The following is a 22,322-nucleotide window of genomic DNA, read 5'->3' on the forward strand; positions in this document are numbered from 1 at the left end:
GAAAAATCTTCGATTTTGCAAGTAACAAACAGACAGACAGTGGTGAAAGCATAACCTCCATCCACCTTTGGTGGTGGAGGTAATTAGGATTATGTGTGTAATTATGACCTACTTTGCGTTTGCTTCACCTGTAGCTGTCCTTCTCGGTGTACCCTCCAAACACCTTGTGTTGTCACGCCGCAGGTCAATCACGTGATCTTAATGCCCTGGCCCTATTGGCCACCGTCTGTTTGTTGCCATCGCATCATCCTCTAGGCACTTTTTCACGGTATTATAACCTGCACGAGTTACGAAACGTTCATCACATCTGTACATTCCCAAAGAAATAATCAACGAAATACTCAAAATTAAATGTGAAATTAAAAATAAAACTAAGCTTCTCAAACTCACAAACGTTTAGAAAATCCTTTTTAATGCAAAAGCCTAATGCGCCATAACGCAGAAGGGCATTAGCTGCTCATTGGCGTAAAAGTGAGAAGTTGAGATAATGTTCCTCCGCCGTTTAAAGCCGATATTAAAGCGCGCCCTGGAATCCGCCGACGGACCGTGAGACGCATAGTCCTCCATTCCAGGCCGTTGCCTTTGTGCGCGGCTTGATGTGCTAAACCACATTGTATCTCATTCCCATTCTCAAATCCTGGCGACTTTTACTTGGCTGGATAATTTGGGACAACCTACTCTTTCATTTGCATTACTTTTATTGGACATTCTGCTGACCGGATGCATATGAGCTGTGCTTGCTGATTGAATTCCATCGCAGAACATCAGGAATATTGGAATACTCTGTTTACTGCTAAGTGGATTTGTGGCACGTTTTGTTTGTTTGATTATCAATATTTTTGTTTTTCACCCTTGCTTGTCACTTCCGCTCTCAATCTAAACATCCTAGGTGATGACATGTAACATGATTGCCACAAATTGTCTGCTCGCTGCATGCTTTCTAACATCATTTGCTGCAGTTCAACTACTTTGGGGCGTTTTATAGGCTTGGACTTTCTACTCATACATTTTATTGTGCAGTTGTTTCATTCGATAAAGGCACCACGAAATGCATTGTTAAATAAATAAATAAATGAATATATACATATATATATACATATATATATATATATATATATGAATACTAGTGAGGTACCCGTGCTCCGCACGAGCCGAAGGCAAGTAAACAATGCGGAAACGGTGAATGCTAAATTATGGAACCAACTAGATGGTATTCATAGAATACTTACCCTGGGCAGTCAACTTATTGCGAGCCAACTCTTCTGTTTTTGGACCTTTTTTTTTCTTTGATCCAATATGGCTGCCAGACCACATGAGCGATCACATCATAAATTTATATTCTCTAATATAATTGTTGCATCGATCACGCTCAATACATTTCAAACTGATCAGACTAAGCGTTGTCCCTGTCGAATTATGACGTCATAACTATGGCATCAATGACGTCATCGTTAACAACACCTATTCCCCATATGGAGTTATTTACAATGAGCCACGTTTCAATTTTTTCCATGCAGCGGTTTTGGAGATATAGAGGTGCAACATTTTTCGGTTTTTCCTAGATAGCGCTTGTACCGCATGACCTATGACGTCATCATTATCATTAAAATATTCGAAAGGAGGAGGCGCTCCTATGGTGAAAATTTCGTGTCCATCAGACCAACAGTTGCTGAAATTTAAAAAACTAGGGCATGCCCGTACTATATATAAGCTAGGACGTGCCCGTACGTGGGTGCCCGTTCCTTGCCAAAAAAAAAAAAAAAAAAAATTTTGTGTAGGGGTGTGTGTGTGTAAACATCCTAGGGCGTGCCCGTACGTGGGTGCAAAAAAACATGCGTGCAAACAACAACAACAAAAAAAAACTTTGAAACCACGTGGCAGTAACGACCACAGAACCCCCCCCCCCCCCTCTATTTACATGAATGGTTTGGTCCATTCGCAACGACCACAGAACCCCCCCCCCTCTATTTACATGCAATGGTTTGGTCCATTCGCAACGCCAAAGCGAACGGCGAACGGCTAAATCGCCATAGCTCGGTAAGTACTTGTCCGATTAATTTCAAACCTTGAAAAGGCACATCCTCGGGTCCCCAGCAATATACCTGGCAAGTTTCAAGTATATCGGACCGGTAGTTGTCGAGAAATCGTTGTCGCATACACACACACACACATACACACACACATACACACAGAGATTAATGGAATTATAGATAGATAATTATCGCATGTGTTGTACTTGTCGAATTATGACGTCATAACGAAGGCAACGATGACATCATCATTAACATATCTTATTCCCCATCGGGATTATTTGACAATGAGCCAGGTCTCAATTTTTTCCATGGAGTGGTTTCAGAGATATGGAGGTGCGAAGTTTTTCCAAGATGGCGCCCGTACCACGTGACATATGATGGCATACTAATCATTAAAATATTCTACAGGAGTCGCCGCTCCTATGGTGAAAATTTCATGTTAATCGGACCAACGGTTGCCGATAAAATGAATCTTTAAAATGCGGACTTTGCTTGGCAACCGGCTGCTTTTTAGGGCACTTTTAACCTTGCTGGCGCAAAATCTGTAAGTGAAATGATTTTTTAAGCATACTTTTCAGCATTTCAGCAAATGAGTGGCAATTTCAAAATGGATAACCATAATTGTTGTGTCCCTCGATGCAAATTAAACTTACGGAAATAGAGAAGATACGAGAAATATTTGTGCATGTGAGTTGTTGAGTTCCTACCATTTCCTGTTAATCCAAGAGTGGTGGCAGTGGACAGAACACAAGCACACACACACACACACACACACACACACACACACACACACACACACATATATATATATACATACACACATACACACACATATACACATACGCACATACACATACATAATCACATATACACACACATACATATACATATATACATACACACACACACACACACACACACACACACACACAAATAGATGCATATATATATATATTGTTGCGGATTTGAGAATCCTGTGTTTTTTTTTGTAAATATCACCCTCTGTAAAATGTAATGATTCCTTGTAAATACCTCCGTCGTGTAAAGGTCAAAGGTCATCCTCTTAGTCCATATACATGCACGTAGGCCACCATATACCCTTCTAAATAGTTATTTCCTTATTATGTGTATTAGTTTAAGGCTGTGTTTCCCATTAGTTGACTCTGCATTGCACCGAATTGAAATAAGATAGATTCCCTTTCGATTCCCTCAAAGCCTCTATTGCCAACTGCATTGCCGCCATTACGCACGTGGTCAAGCCTCGGAGAAGAAGGGGGAGGAGCTACATCAAGGGCGTGGCCCGCACCTCGTCATCAGGAGGTGGAGCCAGGAAGCCCTTGCGCCCAACCAGGACTCGGTGGACACGGCTTGGTAAGGTGTGGTCATGGCTTGGTAGGGCGGGGCATATATAACCCGCAGCGCGACGCCCCCCCAAGAGAGACGATTTAAGAGAGACGATTTGGGAGAAACGATGGAGAAAAGAGACGATTGAGGAAGCGGATGACCGAGGAAGCTCCCACGAACCACTGAGTAAGGAGTCCACCGCAGCGGAATCCACCGCAGCTTTTGACCACGGCAGCTTTGAGCGGTGACGGCAGTTGCGGCCACGAAGCGACGTCGCCGTGCGGAGACGATTGAGGAGGGTCGGCGGCTGCTCACCTCGGGCCGCGCGATCATACCAACCACCCGCATCCTTCCCGCCTTGTGATCCCACCTCCTCGTCCATCCAGCCATCCACCTCCTGCCATTCATTCCTATCATCATTCCCCATGTAAGTCTGATTGTCGTCCGTCCTTTATGTTGTCTGGGGTATAAGTTAAGCCTGTTTAGATAAGCTAGTATTTGCACTGTCTTCTTCTTCTGTAAATTATTTTCGTATCTTTCCATCTTCCTTGGTTTCTTTCATTGTGTACATAATAGTTAGTAATAAATCCTGTTCTTCCTACCTTGCCTTCTTTCCTTTACATCCGTTTCGTTTTAGTGATTTCCCCATTGAATACCTGTGGCACGATTTGGCCAACGCAATAGGAATCGGGTCTAGTTCTGCTAACGGTTCGAGCCACGGCTGCTAATCCGCTCGGCAATTAACATCTTGTTCGCGGTCTCGAACGAGGTTGCTCACCTGCCTCCCTGGAGGGAGCTGGGCAACTTCAGGAGCGGAGACGGCCAGTGAAAATAGAAGGGGGACTAACCCCCCCCCACCCCCCTAAGGGGAGTGCCGTACTCCGTTTCCGCAACAATTGGTGTCAGGAGTGGGATTCGGACCTGAAGTGCGCTTAGCGCACTCAAATTACGAGTGGCCCAAAATTTCATTTTAACATCCAAATTTAAAATCGTGCCATGGATGCTCAAGGCGATCGGATGCTGGTGGGTGAGTTAGAAGAGGGGTTAGAATCAACCCAGGACCCCAGGGAGGAGGTGGGAGTAATAATGGAGGAGGAGAGCAATGAAGGTGTGGTTGCGGGGGTATCAGGTGCACAAGATGGCGCCCTCGCGCACGTGGTTGTGGAGGCACAAAATGGCGGCTCGCACATGGTTGCGGCAGCTGAGCCCGCGCCACCAATGAATTTGGACCTGTTTATGAAGCAGATGATTGCCTTTATGGTAAAGACAGACGATAATTTCAGGGGAATGGGGCAGCAAATGGGAAACCAAATCGGAGGTTTGGAAAACAGAATGGGGGAGCAACTAGAAAATCAAATCGGGGGGCTAGAAGCCAAATTTGAGGGGTTGGACAACAGGTTGGAAGGGCTAGAAGGTAAATTAGGGGGACAACTGGAGGACATGGGTAATCAAATGGGGGAAATGAAGGAGGGGTTAACGGGGTTGGAAAATAGAATGGCTGCCCAGGAGAACCAGATGGAAGGGGTGAAGAATGGGTTAGAGGGGTTAGAAAACACCATGGAAGGCAAATTGAGGGAAATAGGGGAGCAATCCGCCCGGGAAATTAAACAGATGGGAGATCAGATAGAGGAGGTGAAAATCGGGTTGGAAACTAAATTGGATGCCCAGAGGATTGATTTGGAACAGATGAGGGCAGCGTCTACCAAAGAGATGGGAGAAATGGGGGAGGAGATCAGACGAGGTGTGGGCGTGGAGGTCGCGGGGGTACGCGAGGAGGTAAAGCGAGGTGAGGAGCGTATGGAGAAAGAGGTGAGGAATAGTACGGCTAGGTTACAGGGGGGCATAGAAGATCTGACGAGGGGAGTAGAGCAGCTGATGGTGGGACAAAAGGAATTAGTGGAGCAAGTGGAAAAGAACACGGCGGTAATCGGGGGGTTAACGGCGACACAGAAAGAGATTTTTAAAAAAGGAACTTATAGTGACAAAGAGGGAATGTCAGATGGTACATGAGGGGTTGACAAAGAGGTTGGACGAGGTAACAGAAGCAATGGAGACGAAAGAACGGGAAGTAAGGACGCACATAGAAACGACCAAGGTGGCATTAGAGGAAGAAATTGAGGGAGCGCACCGGGAAATGAAAGAGGTGAAGCAAAAGTTAGAGGAAGTGGAAGAGGGGGTGAGTGAAATTAAGAAGAGACGGAGGGAAACTAAGAGAGAGATAAAGGAGGAGGTGATGGAATTGGTGCAAGGTCTGTGCTCAAATCGTGATGATGTGCTTACTAACCAAATAAAGAGTTTGCAGGTGGCGGAAGAGGAGCGAAGGCGAGGTGCCGAGGTGAGTGGCGATATACTCGGAAATGTATATGGTGTGAGGGGAGATTCAGACGGCTTGGGTGTTGGTGTAGACCCGGGTGTTCGTGAGAGACCAATGGTGAGGTGTATGACTGGTCCGGAGTGTATGGAAAGAGGAGGTGTGCAAGGAGATCCGACTATGGGGAGTGAGAGGGGTATTTGTGAGCCAGCGTGTGCGGCTGTGATCGGGTGTGTGCAAGGATGCACCCCCATGGGTGGTACGGAGTATGTACCGGGAGAGAGTGCGCAAGAAGGTGCGCGAGAAAGGTGTGGAACGGAGGTGTGTGTAAGGAAAGAGTGCGCGCCGAGGAGTGAGTGTGCTGTCGAGAGTGAGTTGGTCATGGCGCGGGTGCGGGGGGGCACATGGAAGCGCGTGATGGGGAGTGTTACAGGGGATGTAACGGAAGAGTGCACACCTGTGGTGAGTGTTACGGAGGACGTAACGGGAGAGTGTGCACAAGAGGATGCATGAGAAAGGTGTGTAACGGACGGGTGCATGATAACAGAGTGCGCTGTCGAGAGTAAGGGTGAATGCGCGACCGAGTGTGGTGGTGAGAGTAGTGAGAGTGACACGGAGCGCGAGTTGGTTGTAGCAGGTGAGAGAGGATGCACACCTGGAATGGAAGGATGCACACCTGGAATGGACGAGCGCGTGTGGGAATGCACACTTGAGTTGGTAGTGAGGCACGTGATTGGGTGTGCAGGTGAGTGCACACCCGTAGTTGTCACAGAGGATGTGATCGAGGAGTGGGCACGAGGAGGTGTGTTTATGAGGTATGCGAACGACGAGTGTGTGCCAAGGTGTGCGGTGGTCAGGTGTGTGACGAAGTCTGTGAGCGTAATGAGTGAACCTGGGGGTGTGGAAGAGAAGGTGTAATGACGGAGTGTATGTTGACACCTGGATGTGTGAATAAGGAACGGAACGCGTGGTGTGAGCATGCAAGTGAAGCATCGACGTTAAACGGAGCAGCGTTTAGATCAACTTGTAGCCGAAGCGAGCCCCCGGTTCGTGCCGGGCTTTGTGTGCAGCGGGAACCAGCGGGGATCGTAACCACGGCGGTTTCGAAAGAACCGCCGTGCGGGATCCACGCCGGGCCTCGCTCTGCACGGTCGCGTCCGTGCTCCGCTAAGCGGAGCAGGCGGCCCGGTAGGAAGGGTCGGCACAGCGACCCCTTGTGGTTGAGGCGTTCCGGCAAGGCGAGATTGGGCGGGAGACCGGATGGCTCCGCACCGAGGTGGACCTTGGGATCTCGGCCTGAGCAAACCTCCTTCCCTGCACTGCATGCCGGACGGATCCAACTGCCGGCAACGAACCACCCGCATTCATTGCTCGGCTTTGCGAAGCCGGGCTTTGAGAATGAATTGACGCACCGAGAGGCTCAAGTGAGTAGACGTGTGAGGGTGATAGCAGTAGTGAATTTGAAAAGCAAAATTTGATGATTGGCAAATTATTGGTGGAATGATTGGCAGCGATTGGCAAATTTTTGATTGGCTGGAATTGGATGGGCCAAAATTGATAATGGGAGATGCCCGATGTGGAGGAATGGCAAATCCACCATCCCTCGCACAAACGGGGCACATGAGCTATAGTTTTATGGGGTTTGGCAGTGAAAACTAGCCCGGGGGGGTTAGGATAAAATGTATAGGGACCTAGAGATGACCATAGGTAACTGTAGATTTAAGTAGCTAGATTGGACAGGTAGTCGGGGACATAGAGAGGTTAGAATGGTTGTTTACGACGTGGGCTGTGCTTAGTTTAAAGGGAAGTCGGGGAGCACCAAGTTAGAGGGAAACCAGGTAGATCAAGTGATGCCGTGTGAGTGTTGAAAGTGTACTCAGCAGCGTATTGTGAGAAGTGTGAGATGAGTGACATTGTGTTGAGTGAATGAGCTTGCATGGGGTGCAAGTGAAGAACAGGTGTGTGGAATGCTTGGTGGGTGTGTCCGTGGTGCAGCCGGTGGGTGTATCCGTGGTGCTGCCGGTGGGTGTGTCCGTGGTGCAGCCGGTGGGTGTGTCCGTGGTGCCGCCGGTGGGTGTGTCCATGGTGCAGCCGGTGGGTGTGTCCGTGGTGCAGCCGGTGGGTGTGTCCGTGGTGCCGCCGGTGGGTGTGTCCGTGGTGCCGCCGGTGGGTGTGTCTGTGGTGCCGCCGGTGGGTGTGTCCGTGGTGCAGCCGGTGGGTGTGTCCGTGGTGCCGCCGGTGGGTGTGTCCATGGTGCAGGCGGTGGGTGTGTCCATGGTGCAGCCAAGTGGCTGTGTCCGTGGTGCAGCCTGTGGGTGCGTCCGTGGTGCAGCCGATGGGTGCGCCCGTGGTGCAGCTTGTGGGTGCCTCTTGGGCTTGGTGAAATGAGGAATTGGATGGGAACCACCGTGTGCATGAGCATATTGAAATGAGGTATTGAGAGGAATTGCTCGTGAATGCTGTGGCTGTGTAGAAAGTGTATGGAGCAGTGGATGAGTGAGTGAGGTGATTGTGAGTTGTATAGAGCGTGAAAGTGTATGGAACAGTGCATGAGGAACAATTGTGGTTGTGCATTGTATCGAATGATTGAAGAAGCCTGGGAGGAAGGAGGGTGCAGGTGGCACCAGGTGTGATTGCACAGGTGTGCAAGTGAACAGGTGTATGGAGCAGTGTATGATTGAGTCATGGTGATTGTGTGTTGTGTTGACCGAATGGTCCTGGAGGAAGGAGGGTGCAGGAAGCACCAGCAGTGATGGCACAGGTGTGCAAATACAGGTGAGCATGGTTGTATGGAATAAATGGTCTGGAATATATGGTGTATGGAATGGATGGTATGGAGTGAGTATGGTGGAAACTGTGGAGTGGAGTGGATGGTGCGAAGGTGTGTATGGGGAGGATGGACCCCATCACGAATACCCGGGGAGGGTAGTTTAAGAGTTAGGTGGAGGGAGTAGGTAAATTGTGGTTGGATATTGGCATCTGTGGTGCGTGGTGGAAGAATGGTGTTTGGATGGGTGCATTAGTGACGTGGAAATGGCTGGGCGTGTGGCCTGTTAGTGTGTGTAGTTAAATGGGCACTCCGCCACTGTGAGGATGTCAGCCAGGTGAGGCCGCAGGTGGGCTCTGGGAGCCGTTAGAGTTGTGGATGGAGCCCGAGGATCCAGAGGACGGACCCGGGTAGCCCAGTGCCAGAGAGGGCACCGAGTGGGGAGAGCGCCAGAGGGCCTTCCCCAGTTCGATAGGTTAGGGTAAAGAGCAGGTAAGCTCGGAGGCAACTGCAGTGGTGGAGGTGTGCAGGTGGGTAGACCTGCTGGGAGAGCCACACGACCCAGTCCTGAAATTGTGCAAAGGCACAGGGAGTTGAATCGGGGGAGTGAGACCCCAAATTGAGGAAGCACCACAGTTTGGTCAATGGGAATTTGGTTCTTAAAACCGCATAGAGTAAGATTGGCAATGGTTTGGCAGGGAAAGACCCCGGGTAGTGTAAAGTGTGTTAATGTCATTTAGGAAGTAGTTAGGATTAAGAATCTCCTCGCACCATCTACATCCATTCACCTGAGGTGACAAAACTCCACACCATGCCATGTTTTTATTATTTTTGTGCAAATGTTTGGATTGTGAGACGCATCATGACGTGGGTGTGACATTGTGTTGTTGTTCCATCTCTCCCTCCTTATGAGGATTGATGATGAATTGGTGATGGCAAATTTTGGATTAATGGGATTGTGACGAATTTGGTATCGGGGAAATATAGGGAGGACGAGACGTAGTGACGGATTTGTAAATGTGTAGTTTTTTTTGTAAATATGGGTAAGGGCAAGGGTATAATAGGTGATGGGTGGGGTGACGTACGATAGGGACGAGCTTTTCTCCGCTCGGTCTCCAGGCGCACCTCACCTTGCATTGCCTTTATTGATGTGTACCCTTGCGCCCTTACCCCTCGCTAACCTGCTCTCTCTGTCTTCCTTCCCCGACCCATGGATCGTGCTCTCTGGGCACTGAGGGGAGCGTGCGGGAGTCCGCCATTGTGTGCCCGAACCCCTGCAACCAGCTGCCTGCATCGATGCACCACTTATGGACCACATGTCTGTGGCTGAGCACCACTCATGGACCCCACGGGTTGGGGCATGGCCCCTCTGCTGGGACCGGCCACGATGGCCCAAGATCTTGCTTGCGGACCTCGGTGACGTGGCACCTATGCCACACAGGTGAACCACCCATAGTCGGCCCCTGTGGACCATAAATAAAATAAAAATGGACACGTTCTGTGCTTTTTATTATTATTGCAAATAGGCCGCCAATAAGAAGATGAAGAAAGACAACATCAGGAAGAACAATGGCCAGCAGAGGGAGCCGAAGAGAAAGACCACCAGCAGGGGTTTGTTTATTTTTTTGAACTGTGGTGACTGTGCACTGACTGGTGCGTGTATGGGGCTCTATGGTGCTTTATGGTGCTCTTTGTTGGTGCTGGTGTGTCGATGCAGTGCAGGTTGTCTCCCCCCGCCCCCCCCCCCCAAAAAGAACAATCGCAGGTCCTGGGTTGCGTTTTGTAAAAAGTCCAAGTAGCGTCACTTGTAAATAATGCTCCCCACCGTTCATGTTTAGTTTGATAACCATTCCGCAAGTCGGTTAGCTGTGGGCGTGAATCTGTTAGGTAGGGTGCAATGCAGCAGAGGGACATATTTATTTGTGTTTTAAAACTGTCACACTCAGGGTCAGGTTAATTGTAGAGGGAATTACACCTACGTGCCACACTAAGTTAAGTTTTTTAGGCCCGGGACGTGCCTAGAGGATGAGGGTGCCGTGTTGTGGATTTGAGAATCCTGTGTTTTTTTTTGTAAATATCACCCTCTGTAAAATGTAATGATTCCTTGTAAATACCTCCGTCGTGTAAAGGTCAAAGGTCGTCCTCTTAGTCCATATACATGCACGTAGGCCACCATATACCCTTCTAAATAGTTATTTCCTTATTATGTGTATTAGTTTAAAGCTGTGTTTCCCATTAGTTGACTCTGCATTGCACCGAATTGAAATAAGATAGTTCCCCTTTCAATTCCCTCAAAGCCTCTATTGCCAACTGCATTGCTGCCATTATGCACGTGGTCAAGCCTCGGAGAAGAAGGGGGAGGAGCTACATTATGGGCGTGGCCCGCACCTCGTCATCAGGAAGTGGAGCCAGGAAGCCCTTGCGCCCAACCAGAACTCGGTGGGCATGGCTTGGTAAGGTGTGGTCATGGTTTGGTAGGGCGGGGCATATATAACCCGCAGCGCGATGCACCCCCAAGAGAGACGATTTAAGAGAGACGATTTGGGAGAAACGATGGAGGAAAGAGACGATTGAGGAAGCGGATGACCGAGGAAGCTCCCACGAACCACTGAGTAAGGAGTCCACCGTAGCGGAATCCACCGCAGCTTTTGACCACGGCAGCTTTTTTTTTTTTTTTTTTTTGTTATTGTTGTATACAAGATCGAGGCTCGTGAAAGAGCGAACATTAATCACACCGAAAGACAAACCGACACAAAAACATATAACATCGGGAGCGGTAGACAAGATGGGGAGAGAGGGGGAAGGACACAAACACAACATTTGAGAGCAGGGACCGAGAGACATGGAGACATCAAGAGATCTGAGAGAGGGCGAGGGCTTTGGGGGGGGGGGGTAATGGGAAGGGGGCGGGTGGGAGAGGTATAAAACATATGGACACGGCCAGGACTTCCAGGAAAGAAGTTGGAATTTCAAACAAGGTGGATCTGGGGTGAATTTGCGGGGGTAGAAAAGATCAAGGTTTTGGATGGGGGAAGATAAGAGATGGTGGTGAACAGCTGTTTTAAAGACCTGGAGGGAGGAGTGGGATTGAAGGGAGTGAGGGAGTTTGTTCCAGAGGCGGGAGAAAAGAGGAATGAAAGAGTTTTGAGCGGTGACGGCAGTTGCGGCCACGAAGCGACGTCGCCGTGCGGAGACGATTGAGGAGGTTCGGCGGCTGCTCACCTCGGGCCGCGCGATCATACCAACCACCCACATCCTTCCCGCCTTGTGATCCTACCTCCTCGTCCGTCCAGCCATCCACCTCCTGCCATTCATTCCTATCATCATTCCCCGTGTAAGTCTGATTGTCGTCCGTCCTTTATGTTGTCTGGGGTATAAGTTAAGCCTGTTTAGATAAGCTAGTATTTGCACTGTGTCTTCTTCTTCTGTAAACTATTTTCATATCTTTCCATCTTCCTTGGTTTCTTTCATTGTGTACATAATAGTTAGTAATAAATCCTGTTCTTCCTACCTTGCCTTCTTTCCTTTACATCCGTTTCGTTTTAGTGATTTCCCCATTGAATACCTGTGGCATGATTTGGCCAACGCAATAGGAATCGGGTCTAGTTCTGCTAACGGTTTGAGCCACGGCTGCTAATCCGCTCGGCAATTAACATCTTGTTCGCGGTCTCGAACGAGATGCTCACCTGCCTCCCTGGATGGAGATGGGCAGCTTCAGGAGCGGAGACGGCCAGTGAAAATAGAAGGGGGACTAACCCCCCCCCCCCCCTCCCCATAAGGGGAGTGCCGTACTCCGTTTCCGCAACTATATATATATATATATATATATATATATATATATATATATATATATATGTATATATATATATATGTATATGTATATATATATATATATATATATATATATATATATATATATATATACACACACACACACACACACGTATACACACACATACATATACACGCATATACACACACACACATACTTCTTGTTTTGTTTTTTTTGTTTCTCATAATTATATCTCTTTTGATTTTCAATTCTTATTTCTCTTATTCAATTCTTATTTTAAAATGCATTTAATTAATTGTGCACTATTGGTTATCCCTAAACTTAAATATAAATAATTTAAAGGATTGCTGTGAATGATATTCATTTCACAACATCCCATATTCAACTTTATTTAAATTGTAAACCTAAAAACATAGTTCCCTTACCTAAAGTAAGAACCTTAACCTGTAAGCAATTGACTTGTTTCCCGACTGTAAAATGACGTCCCAGACGTAACGCCGTAATGACGTCCCAGACCTAACACTGTAATGACGTCCCAGACGTAACGCCGTAATGACGTCCCAGACGTAACACTGTAATGACGTCCCAGACGTAACGCCATAATGACGTCCCAGACGTAACACCGTAATGACGTCCGAGACGTAACGCCGTAATGACGTCCCAGACGTAATGCCATAATGACATCCCAGATGTAACAGCGTAATGACCTCCCAGACGTAACACCGTAATGACGTCCCAGACGTAACACCGTAATGACGTCCCAGACGTAACACCGTAATGACATCCCAGACGTAACACCGTAATGACGTCCCAGACATAACACCGTAATGACATCCCAGACGTAACACCGTAATGACGTCCCAGACGTAACACCGTAATGACGTCCCAGATGTAACACCGTAATGACGTCCCAGATGTAATGCCGTAATGACGTCCCAGACGTAACGCCATAATGACAGCCCAGACGTAACGCCGTAATGACGTCCCAGACGTAACACCGTAATGACGTCCCAGACGTAACGCCATAATGACATCCCAGACGTAACGCCGTAATGACCTCACAGATGTAATGCCGTAATGACGTCCCAGACGTGTAATGCCGTAATGACTTCCCAGACGTGACGCCATAATGACGTCCCAGACGTAACACCGTAATGACGTCCCAGACGTAATGCCGTAATGACGTCCCAGACGTAATGCCGTAATGACGTCCCAGACGTAACGCCATAATGACGTCCCAGACGTAACGCCATAATGACGTCCCAGACGTAACACCGTAATGAAGTCCCGGATGTAACGCCGTAATGCCGTCCCAGATGTAATGCCGTAATGACGTCCCAGATGTAACGCCATAATGACGTCCCAGATGTAACGCCGTAATGACGTCCCAGATGTAACGCCATAATGACGTCCCAGATGTAACGCCATAATGACGTCCCAGATGTAACGCCGTAATGACATCCCAGAAGTAACTGATACCCAGTAAATAGGCGCACACCCAAGCCTTATCACCGATACCCAGTAAATAGGCGCACACCCAAGCATTATATCACCGATACCCAGTAAATAGGCGCACACCCAAGCCTTATCACCGAAACCCAGTAAATAGGCACACACCCAAGCATTATCACCGATACCCAGTAAATAGGCGCACACCCAAGCCTTATCACTGATACCCAGTAAATATGCGCACACCCAGGCCTTATCACCAATACCCAGTAAATAGGCGCACACCCAAGCATTATCACCGAAACCCAGTAAATAGGAGCACACCCAAGCCTTATCACTGATACCCAGTAAATAGGCGCACACCCAAGCCTTATCACCAATACCCAGTAAATAGGCGCACACCCAAGCATTATCACCGATACCCAGTAAATAGGCGCACACCCAACCCTTATCATTGATACCCAGTAAATAGGTGCACACCCAAGCCTGATCACCAATGCCCAGTAAATAGGCACACACCCAAGCCTTATCACTGATACCCAGTAAATCGGCGCACACCCAAGCCTTATCACTGATGCCCAGTAAATAGGCGCACACCCAAGCTTTATCACTGATGCCCAGTAAATAGGCGCACACCCAAGCTTTATCACTGATACCCAGCAAATAGGCGCACACCCAAGCCTTATCACTGATACCCAGTAAATAGGTGCACACCCAAGCCTTATCACTGAATAGGCGCACACCCAAGCCTTATCACCGATACCCAGTGAATAGGTGCACACCCAAGCCTTATCACCGATGCCCAATGGATAGGCGCACACCCAAGCCTTATCACCGATACCCAATTGCTAGACACACACCCAAGCCTTATCACCGATACCCAGTGAATAGTTGCACACCCAAGCATTATCACTGATACCCAGTAAATAGGCGCACACCCAAGCCTTATCACCGATACCCAGTGAATAGTTGCACACCCAAGCATTATCACTGATACCCAGTAAATAGGCGCACACCCAAGCCTTATCACCGATACCCAGTAAATAGGCGCACACCCAAGCCTTATCACTGATACCCAGTAAATAGGTGCACACCCAAGCATTATCACCGATACCCAGTAAATAGGCGCACACCCAAACCTTTTCACTGATACCCAGTAAATAGGCGCACACCCAAGCCTTATCACCGATACCCAGTAAATAGGTGCACACCCAAGCCTTATCACTGATACCCAGTAAATAGGCGCACACCCAAGCCTTATCACTGATGCCCAGTAAATAGGCGCACACCCAAGCATTATCGCCGATACCCAGTAAATAGACGCACACCCAAGCCTTATCACTGATACCCAGTAAATAGGTGCACACCCAAGCCTTGTCACTGATACCCAGTAAATAGGCACACACCCAAGCCTTATTACCGATACCCAGTAAATAGGCGCACACCCAAGCATTATCACCGATACCCAGTAAATAGTCACACACCCAAGCCTTATCATTGATACCCAGTAAATAGGCACACACCCAAGCCTTATCACCGATGCCCAGTAAATAGGCGCACACCCAAGCCTTATCACTGATACCCAGTAAATAGGCGCACACCCAAGCCTTATCACTGATACCCAGTAAATAGGCGCACACCCAAGCCTTATCACCAATACCCAGTAAATAGGCGCACACCCAAGCCTTATCACCGATACGCAGTAAATAGGCGCACACCCAAGCCTTATCACTGATACCCAGTGAATAGGCGCACACCCAAGCATTATCACCAATACCCAGTAAATAGGTGCACACCCAAGCCTTATCACCAATACCCAGTAAATAGGCGCACACCCAAGCCTTATCACCGATACCCAGTAAATAGGCGCACACCCAAGCCTTATCACCGATACCCAGTAAATAGGCGCACACCCAAGCCTTATCACTGATACCCAGTAAATAGGCGCACACCCAAGCATTATCACCAATACCCAGTAAATAGGCGCACACCCAAGCCTTATCACCAATACCCAGTAAATAGGCGCACACCCAAGCATTATCACCAATACCCAGTAAATAGGCGCACACCCAAGCATTATCACCACTACCCAGTAAATAGGCGCACACCCAAGCCTTATCACCAATACCCAGTAAATAGGCGCACACCCAAGCATTATCACCAATACCCAGTAAATAGGCGCACACCCAAGCATTATCACCAATACCCAGTGAATAGGCGCACACCCAAGCCTTATCACCGATACCCAGTAAATAGGCGCACACCCAAGCATTATCACCAATACCCAGTGAATAGGCGCACACCCAAGCCTTATCACCAATACCCAGTGAATAGGCGCACACCCAAGCCTTATCACCGATACCCAGTAAATAGGCGCACACCCAAGCCTTATCACCAATACCCAGTGAATAGGCGCACACCCAAGCCTTATCACCAATACCCAGTGAATAGGCGCACACCCTAGTTTTTGGTTTGTGTGTTTTATCAGGCCACAGAGCTGATGAATACAGCGGTCCTGACAGGACAACTTGTGTTGGTGCCGCTCCGGGTTCTTGCTGTTGGTGCACACCATCTTATCCTGGATGTCTCGGAAAAGGCAAAGTGCTACTCACCTGATGAGGGCATCTTGAAGGTATGTATGAATGTTACATCGGAGAGGCCGACATATTTACAGATGCTACTGGACATTTAACCAATAATAATAAATGTAAAAGTTATAAACAGCAGATGGCTGGCCATTAATAATTATTGGGGAATCTGTCTTCGTAATATTGATAAATCAATACCCATGATGACGTCACATCGGAGGATAGACGCACACCTATTTTAATGCAAGTGCTGGAATCCTTGGTGATATAAAGAAGGCTGGGAGAGCTAATAATTATGAAATATTTTGTTAACGGTAGCATCAAGTGTGCCGACAATTGCCTGCGATTGGCTGCGCAGTGCGAAGATGATTACCTGTCAACGATTACTGTGTTATCGTGCACCTTGGAGGTAAGAATTTTTTGACGAGCGAGGCTATTAACGATGATATCCTGCACTTGGCTATACGTGTACAAAGCCTGAAGAATTACACACTAAAGACACATGAAAATTTCCACTTTGATGAGACAGGTGTTTCCGTTACGACGAAACTGCAGAATACCTGGGAAAGTCATGTCGGTATCACTTTTGTAATTTTCATACATTACACACCAAGTATATTGGTAGAGTAAAAAAAACAACAAAAGCTCAAGTCATGTTTGAACCATCCTTGTCGAAGTGTGCTTCTACATGACCTACAAGGATTTCAGCGGACAGCAGACAAATCGACGTGGACAATGCGATTTGAAATGAGGATACCAGCATTTTGGGCCAAACTGTCAACATCTTACCATTAGCCATCGTCTTTCTTCTTCTTCTTCTCCTTCTGCTAAATCTTCCTCTTCCTCTTCTTCTTCTTCTGTTATTCTGGAGACTTATTAGCCCATTTCCTGCGCAGCAGGAGACGGAGTTTTGCAATCACTTCTGTGTGTCTGCCCAAGCTGTAACTTTTTTTTTACCATTTGAGTTTTGTCATCAAATTTTCACCAAAGCTTTATTATGATAATACAGAGAAGGTAAATTAATAATTTTGTCTGAAGGTCAGAAGGTCAAAGGTCACAGTCACATAAAATCAATTTTCATCCGATTGACCTGAAATTACAATTTACCATTTGAGTTTCGTCATCACATTTTCAACAAAGCTTTATTATGATAATACAGAGAAGGCAAATTAATAATTTGGTCTAAAGGTCAAAGGTCAGTGTCACATAAAATCATCAATTTTCATCCGATTGACCTGAAATTACAATTTACCATTTGAGTTTCATCATCACATTTTCAACAAAGCTTTATTATGATAATACAGAGAAGGCAAATTAATAATTTGGTCTAAAGGTCAAAGGTCAGTGTCACATAAAATCATCAATTTTCATCCGATTAACCTGAAATTTTAAGAATTGGCAAATTGGGTCACTAAATTGGTTCACCAATCAAAAGCTAGAAGCTGATTGTTTTGTTTTTTTCGATCAAAAGGTCAAAGGTCAGTGTAACATAAAATCGTCAATTTTCACCCGATTGGCCTGAAATTTAAAGAATTTGCATCTCGGGTCAATTAATTGGTTCACCAATCAAAAGCTAGAAGCTGATTGGTTGTTTTTTTTTTGATCTAATGCTCAAAGGTCAAGGCTGCATAAAATCATCAATTTTCATCCAATTGACCTTGAATTTTAAGAATTGGCAAATTGGGTCAATTAATTGGTTCACCAATCAAAAGTTAGACACTGATTATTATTTTTTTTAGATCAAAGGGTCGAAGGTCAGTGTAACATAAAATAATCAATTTTCATCCGATTGACTTGAAATTTTAAGAATTGGCAAATTTGGTCACTAAATTGGTTTACCAATCAAAAGATAGAACCTGATTGTTTTTTTTCATTTATCAAAAGGTCAAAGGTCAGTGTCACATAAAATCACCAATTTTCACCCGATTGGCCTGAAATTTAAAGAATTTGCATATCGGGTCAATGAGTTGGTTCACCAATCAAAAGCGAGAAGCTGATTGGTTGTTTTTTTTTTTAGATATAATGCTCAAAGGTCAAGGCTGCATAAAATCATCAATTTTCATTTTGTATTTTTTAAAGACTGTTTTCGTTATTTTGAGCATATGGAAGAAGACGACGATGTCTGAATAGAAACGGACACGGACATGCTTGGCATTTTTCAGATGCTTTCTAGTTGTTATTTCATTCCAAATTCTGGAAACTTTAGCAGACGGCGGAGGACCTGACAAAAGACTTTCAAGGCCAAAACAAAACAACTCCAATTTATGCACTTCCCATTTCCACTTTCCCTCCTTTGTTAAAAGAATGGAACGAGAAGAAAACATCCATGGGTCGTTGATTAGAGAGGCATCAATGAGTTGTGTCCACAGACTGTTAGCACAGAGATTCTGATGGACATACTCAAGGTCAGGGCAGGATGCCAGTAGATGCAGTGTAACCATTCTCAAAGCAATTTATTTTGGCATTCCGCTCGCCAGGCATTTCATAAAGGAAGGCCGCATGAGAGAATAAATGAATTTATGAAAATGTTAATGAGCTGCACAAAAGCACAGAGAACATTACTGTGGTCAATGTCAGTGTTGCCATGTGGAGTTATCCAAGCAGGAGCTTCAGAAAGGAGAATGATTCGGACGCCGTCGATACTGTACGTCAACTATGCCTCATGAGAAGACCTATCGCATATTCCAACTCCGTTCTCAGCTCACGATCAGTTTATTAGCGTGAAAATCTCATTGAAGTTTCCTCCTAGAGTTATCTCCACTGTAGAGGCTTTTACTCAAGGTATGAGTCTGCGGTTAATCTCATGCGATTACCTTGGACATCAATGTTCTGCATGTGGTACATTGAGAGCTACTGTATGATAATCCAGAACATTCACACTGCTGTGTAAAACTCATGAAAAAAATTAAGAGGACACCCAGTAAATCCACATTGAAGAGAAATGGGAGAAGAGCAAGCCACGACTAGTGCACGCAGTCCGATTCACGGACGACGATTTGTGTTCTCAAAATGTCATCCGAACGTGTGCGACGACCGCTTTCATTTTTCTCATTGCACGCACCATGGACTCCTCTTGCACTTGTTTCGCTCATCTTTCGGTCTACACTCTCCTGGCAATACTATTTCGTTTTATTTATTTACCGCAAAATCTTCCAATGATTGGAGGAGTTGGTCGAGAGGTAGGGATTGAAGGATTGAGGCACCGAGGGTGTTTCTCGAGCAGGTGTCACCGGATACTAATACATCAAGTGAGGATCCCTGAGGCACTCTACACTCCCCTAGAGGACATTCGGAATTGTTTTGCGAAATCTTTCGGTCTACACTCTCCTAGAGGACATTCGGAATTGTTTTTCTCATCTTTCGGTCTACACTCTCCTGGAGGATATTCGGAATGGTTTTGCTCATCTTTCCATCTACACTCTCCTAGAGGACATTCGGACTTGTTTCGTTCATCTTTCGGTCTACACTCTCCTAGAGTACATTCGGACTTGTTTCGCTCATCTTTCCGTCTACACTCTCCTCAAGTACGTTCGGACTTGTTTCGCTCGTCTTTTGGTCTACACTCTCCTAGAGGACATTCGGAATGGTTTTTTTCTCATCTTTCCGTCTACACTCTCCTATGGACATTCGGAATTTTTTTGCTCATCTTTCGGTCTACACTCTCCTAGAAGACATTTGGAATTGTTTCGCTCATCTTTTGGTGTACACTCTCCGAGAGGACATTCAAAATTGTTTTGCTCAGCTTTCGGTCGACACTCTCCTCGAGGACATTCGGAATTGTTTTGCTCATCTTTCGGTCTACACTCTCCCAGAGGACATTCGGTATTGTTTCGCTCATCTTTCAATCTGCAGTCTCCTAGAGGACATTCGGAATTGTTTTGCTTATATTTCCGTCTACACTCTCCTGGAGGACATTCGGAATTGTTTCGCACATCTTTCTGTCTACACTCTCCAAGAGGATATTCAGAATTGTTTTGCTAATCTTTCGGTCTGCACTCTCCGAGAGGACATACGGAATTGCTTCATTAATCTTTCGGTCTACACTCTCCTAGAGAACACTCGGAATTGTTTTGCTCATCTTTCGGTCAAGACTCTCCAAGAGGACATTCGGAATTGTTTCATTCATCTTTCGGTCTACACTCTCCTAGGGACATTCAGAACTGTTTTGGTCATCTTTCGGTCTAGACTCTCCTAGAGGACATTCGGAATTGTTTCGCTCATCTTTCGGTCTACACTCTCTTAGAGGACATTCGGAATTGTTTCATTCATCTTTCGGTCTACACTCTCCTAGGGACATTTGGAATTGTTTCGCTCATCTTCTGGTTTACACTCTCCTAGAGTACATTCGGACTTGTCTCGCTCATCTTTCGGTCTACACTCTCCTAGAAGATATTTGGAATTGTTTTGCTCATCTTTCGGTCTACACACTCCTAGAGGACATTCGGAATTGTTTTGCTCCTCTTTCAGAACACCAATTGTGGCATTAATGGCCACGTCAGATTTTATTTCCTCTGCACCATGCTCGTTTCTTTTGGTGGTGTGAAGGTGAAGTTCATTTTTATTTATTTATTCATTTTTTTGGATACAGGATCGAGGCTCGTGAAAGAGCTAACATTTATCACACAAAAAAATCAAACAGACACACAAAACATATAATAAGGGTCGCGGTAGACAAGATGGGGAGAGAATGGGAAGCACAAACACAACATTTGAGAGCAGGGACATCGGGCGAAACTTTTCATTAACTTCACTCGTCTTATGGAAATCCTTAATGGCTTGTGTTACGAAACCAGACCTTGCATGAAAGCAGGATAGTACAGTTCAGAATGCCCTCTGCACGTATTTGTAGCTATTTCATGCAATAAATGGCATTTGTTGATCCACCGTCCATTGAAACACATTCGTATTCATACAAGGAAATTTGCAAGACGTGCAAAAAAAATTCCGGAGTTCTAGTTTTCTTTTTTCTTTTTTTCTGCTGCAATACTGTGTTGTCATGGCATTGAATAAACGCACCTTTACAAAAGGCAAAGTGAAATCACATCCATAACAACAATGAGATGTCGAAGACGACAATGTCCTGGTCGAAGTGGAGCAATTGATCACACTTCACAAGAAAGGATACAAAATTGCTTGTCAGAATATTCATTATTAATTTCACCTTTTAATATGCTGGACAAGAAAATGTCCAAAGGATTGATGATGATGACCACTCGTTTTTGCATCTTCGGATACATAAGAGCTGCCGGTGCAGTTTCTTGGTTATTGGGCACATTCTTGGACGGATCGCGACTCCGACACAGGATACTCAAATGGCTCATTCTTCCCAGTAAACCAGTACTTACAGTCGTGGCCAGAAATATTGGCACCCTTGCACTTTTGTAAAATAACTCACAATTTTCTCTAAAAATACATTCAAATTGACAAAAGTATTTGGTCTCCACAATTCTTTATTTCACTGTTAATATTATAGAACCTTTGTTTTTGATTCAGAACCTAATATATCCTTTAAAATCAGAAAATAAAAAGAAAGGCATTGACAAAATTATTGACATCTGAGACTTAATATTTAGTAGCACATCCTCTGGACAAAATAACTGCAGTCAAGCGCTTCCTATAGCCATGAATGAGCTTCCTACACCTCTCTACTGGCAGTGTGTCCCACTCTTCTTGTGCAAACTGCTCCAGTTCTCCCAGATTTGAAGGGTGCATTCTCCCAAGTGCTGTTTTCAGATCTCCCCACAGGTGTTCAATGGGATATAGATCTGGACTCATTGCTGGCCACTTCAGAACAGTCCAGCATTTTGTCTTCAACCATTCCTGGGTGCTTTTTGAAGTGTGTTTGGGGTCATTGTCCTGCTGCAAGACCCATGACCTCCAACGGAGACCCAGCTTTCTGACACTGGGTTGAACATTGCGCTCCAAAATGCCTTGGTAATCTCCTGATTTCATGATGCCATGCACACATTCAAGGTACTCAATGCCAGAGACAGCACAACAACCCCAAAACATCACTGAATCTCCTCCATGTTTGACT

General features: G+C 46.1%; 1 protein-coding gene across 1 annotated transcript in view; it reads left to right on the forward strand.

Annotated features, from left to right (window-relative positions):
• Positions 1-22,322, forward strand: part of LOC137439879 (transmembrane protein 132C-like) — an 862,966-nt gene that overhangs the window by 697,269 nt on the left and 143,375 nt on the right. Inside the window, exon 5 of the mRNA XM_078768431.1 lies at positions 16,186-16,329. Coding sequence (XP_078624557.1) covers positions 16,186-16,329 — 144 coding nt within the window. The remainder of the gene's footprint in view (positions 1-16,185; positions 16,330-22,322) is intronic.

The sequence above is a fragment of the Myxine glutinosa genome, chromosome 14, assembly GCF_964187855.1.
Source record: "Myxine glutinosa chromosome 14, kmMyxGlut1.1, whole genome shotgun sequence".
NCBI classification, from domain to species: domain Eukaryota; kingdom Metazoa; phylum Chordata; class Myxini; order Myxiniformes; family Myxinidae; genus Myxine; species Myxine glutinosa.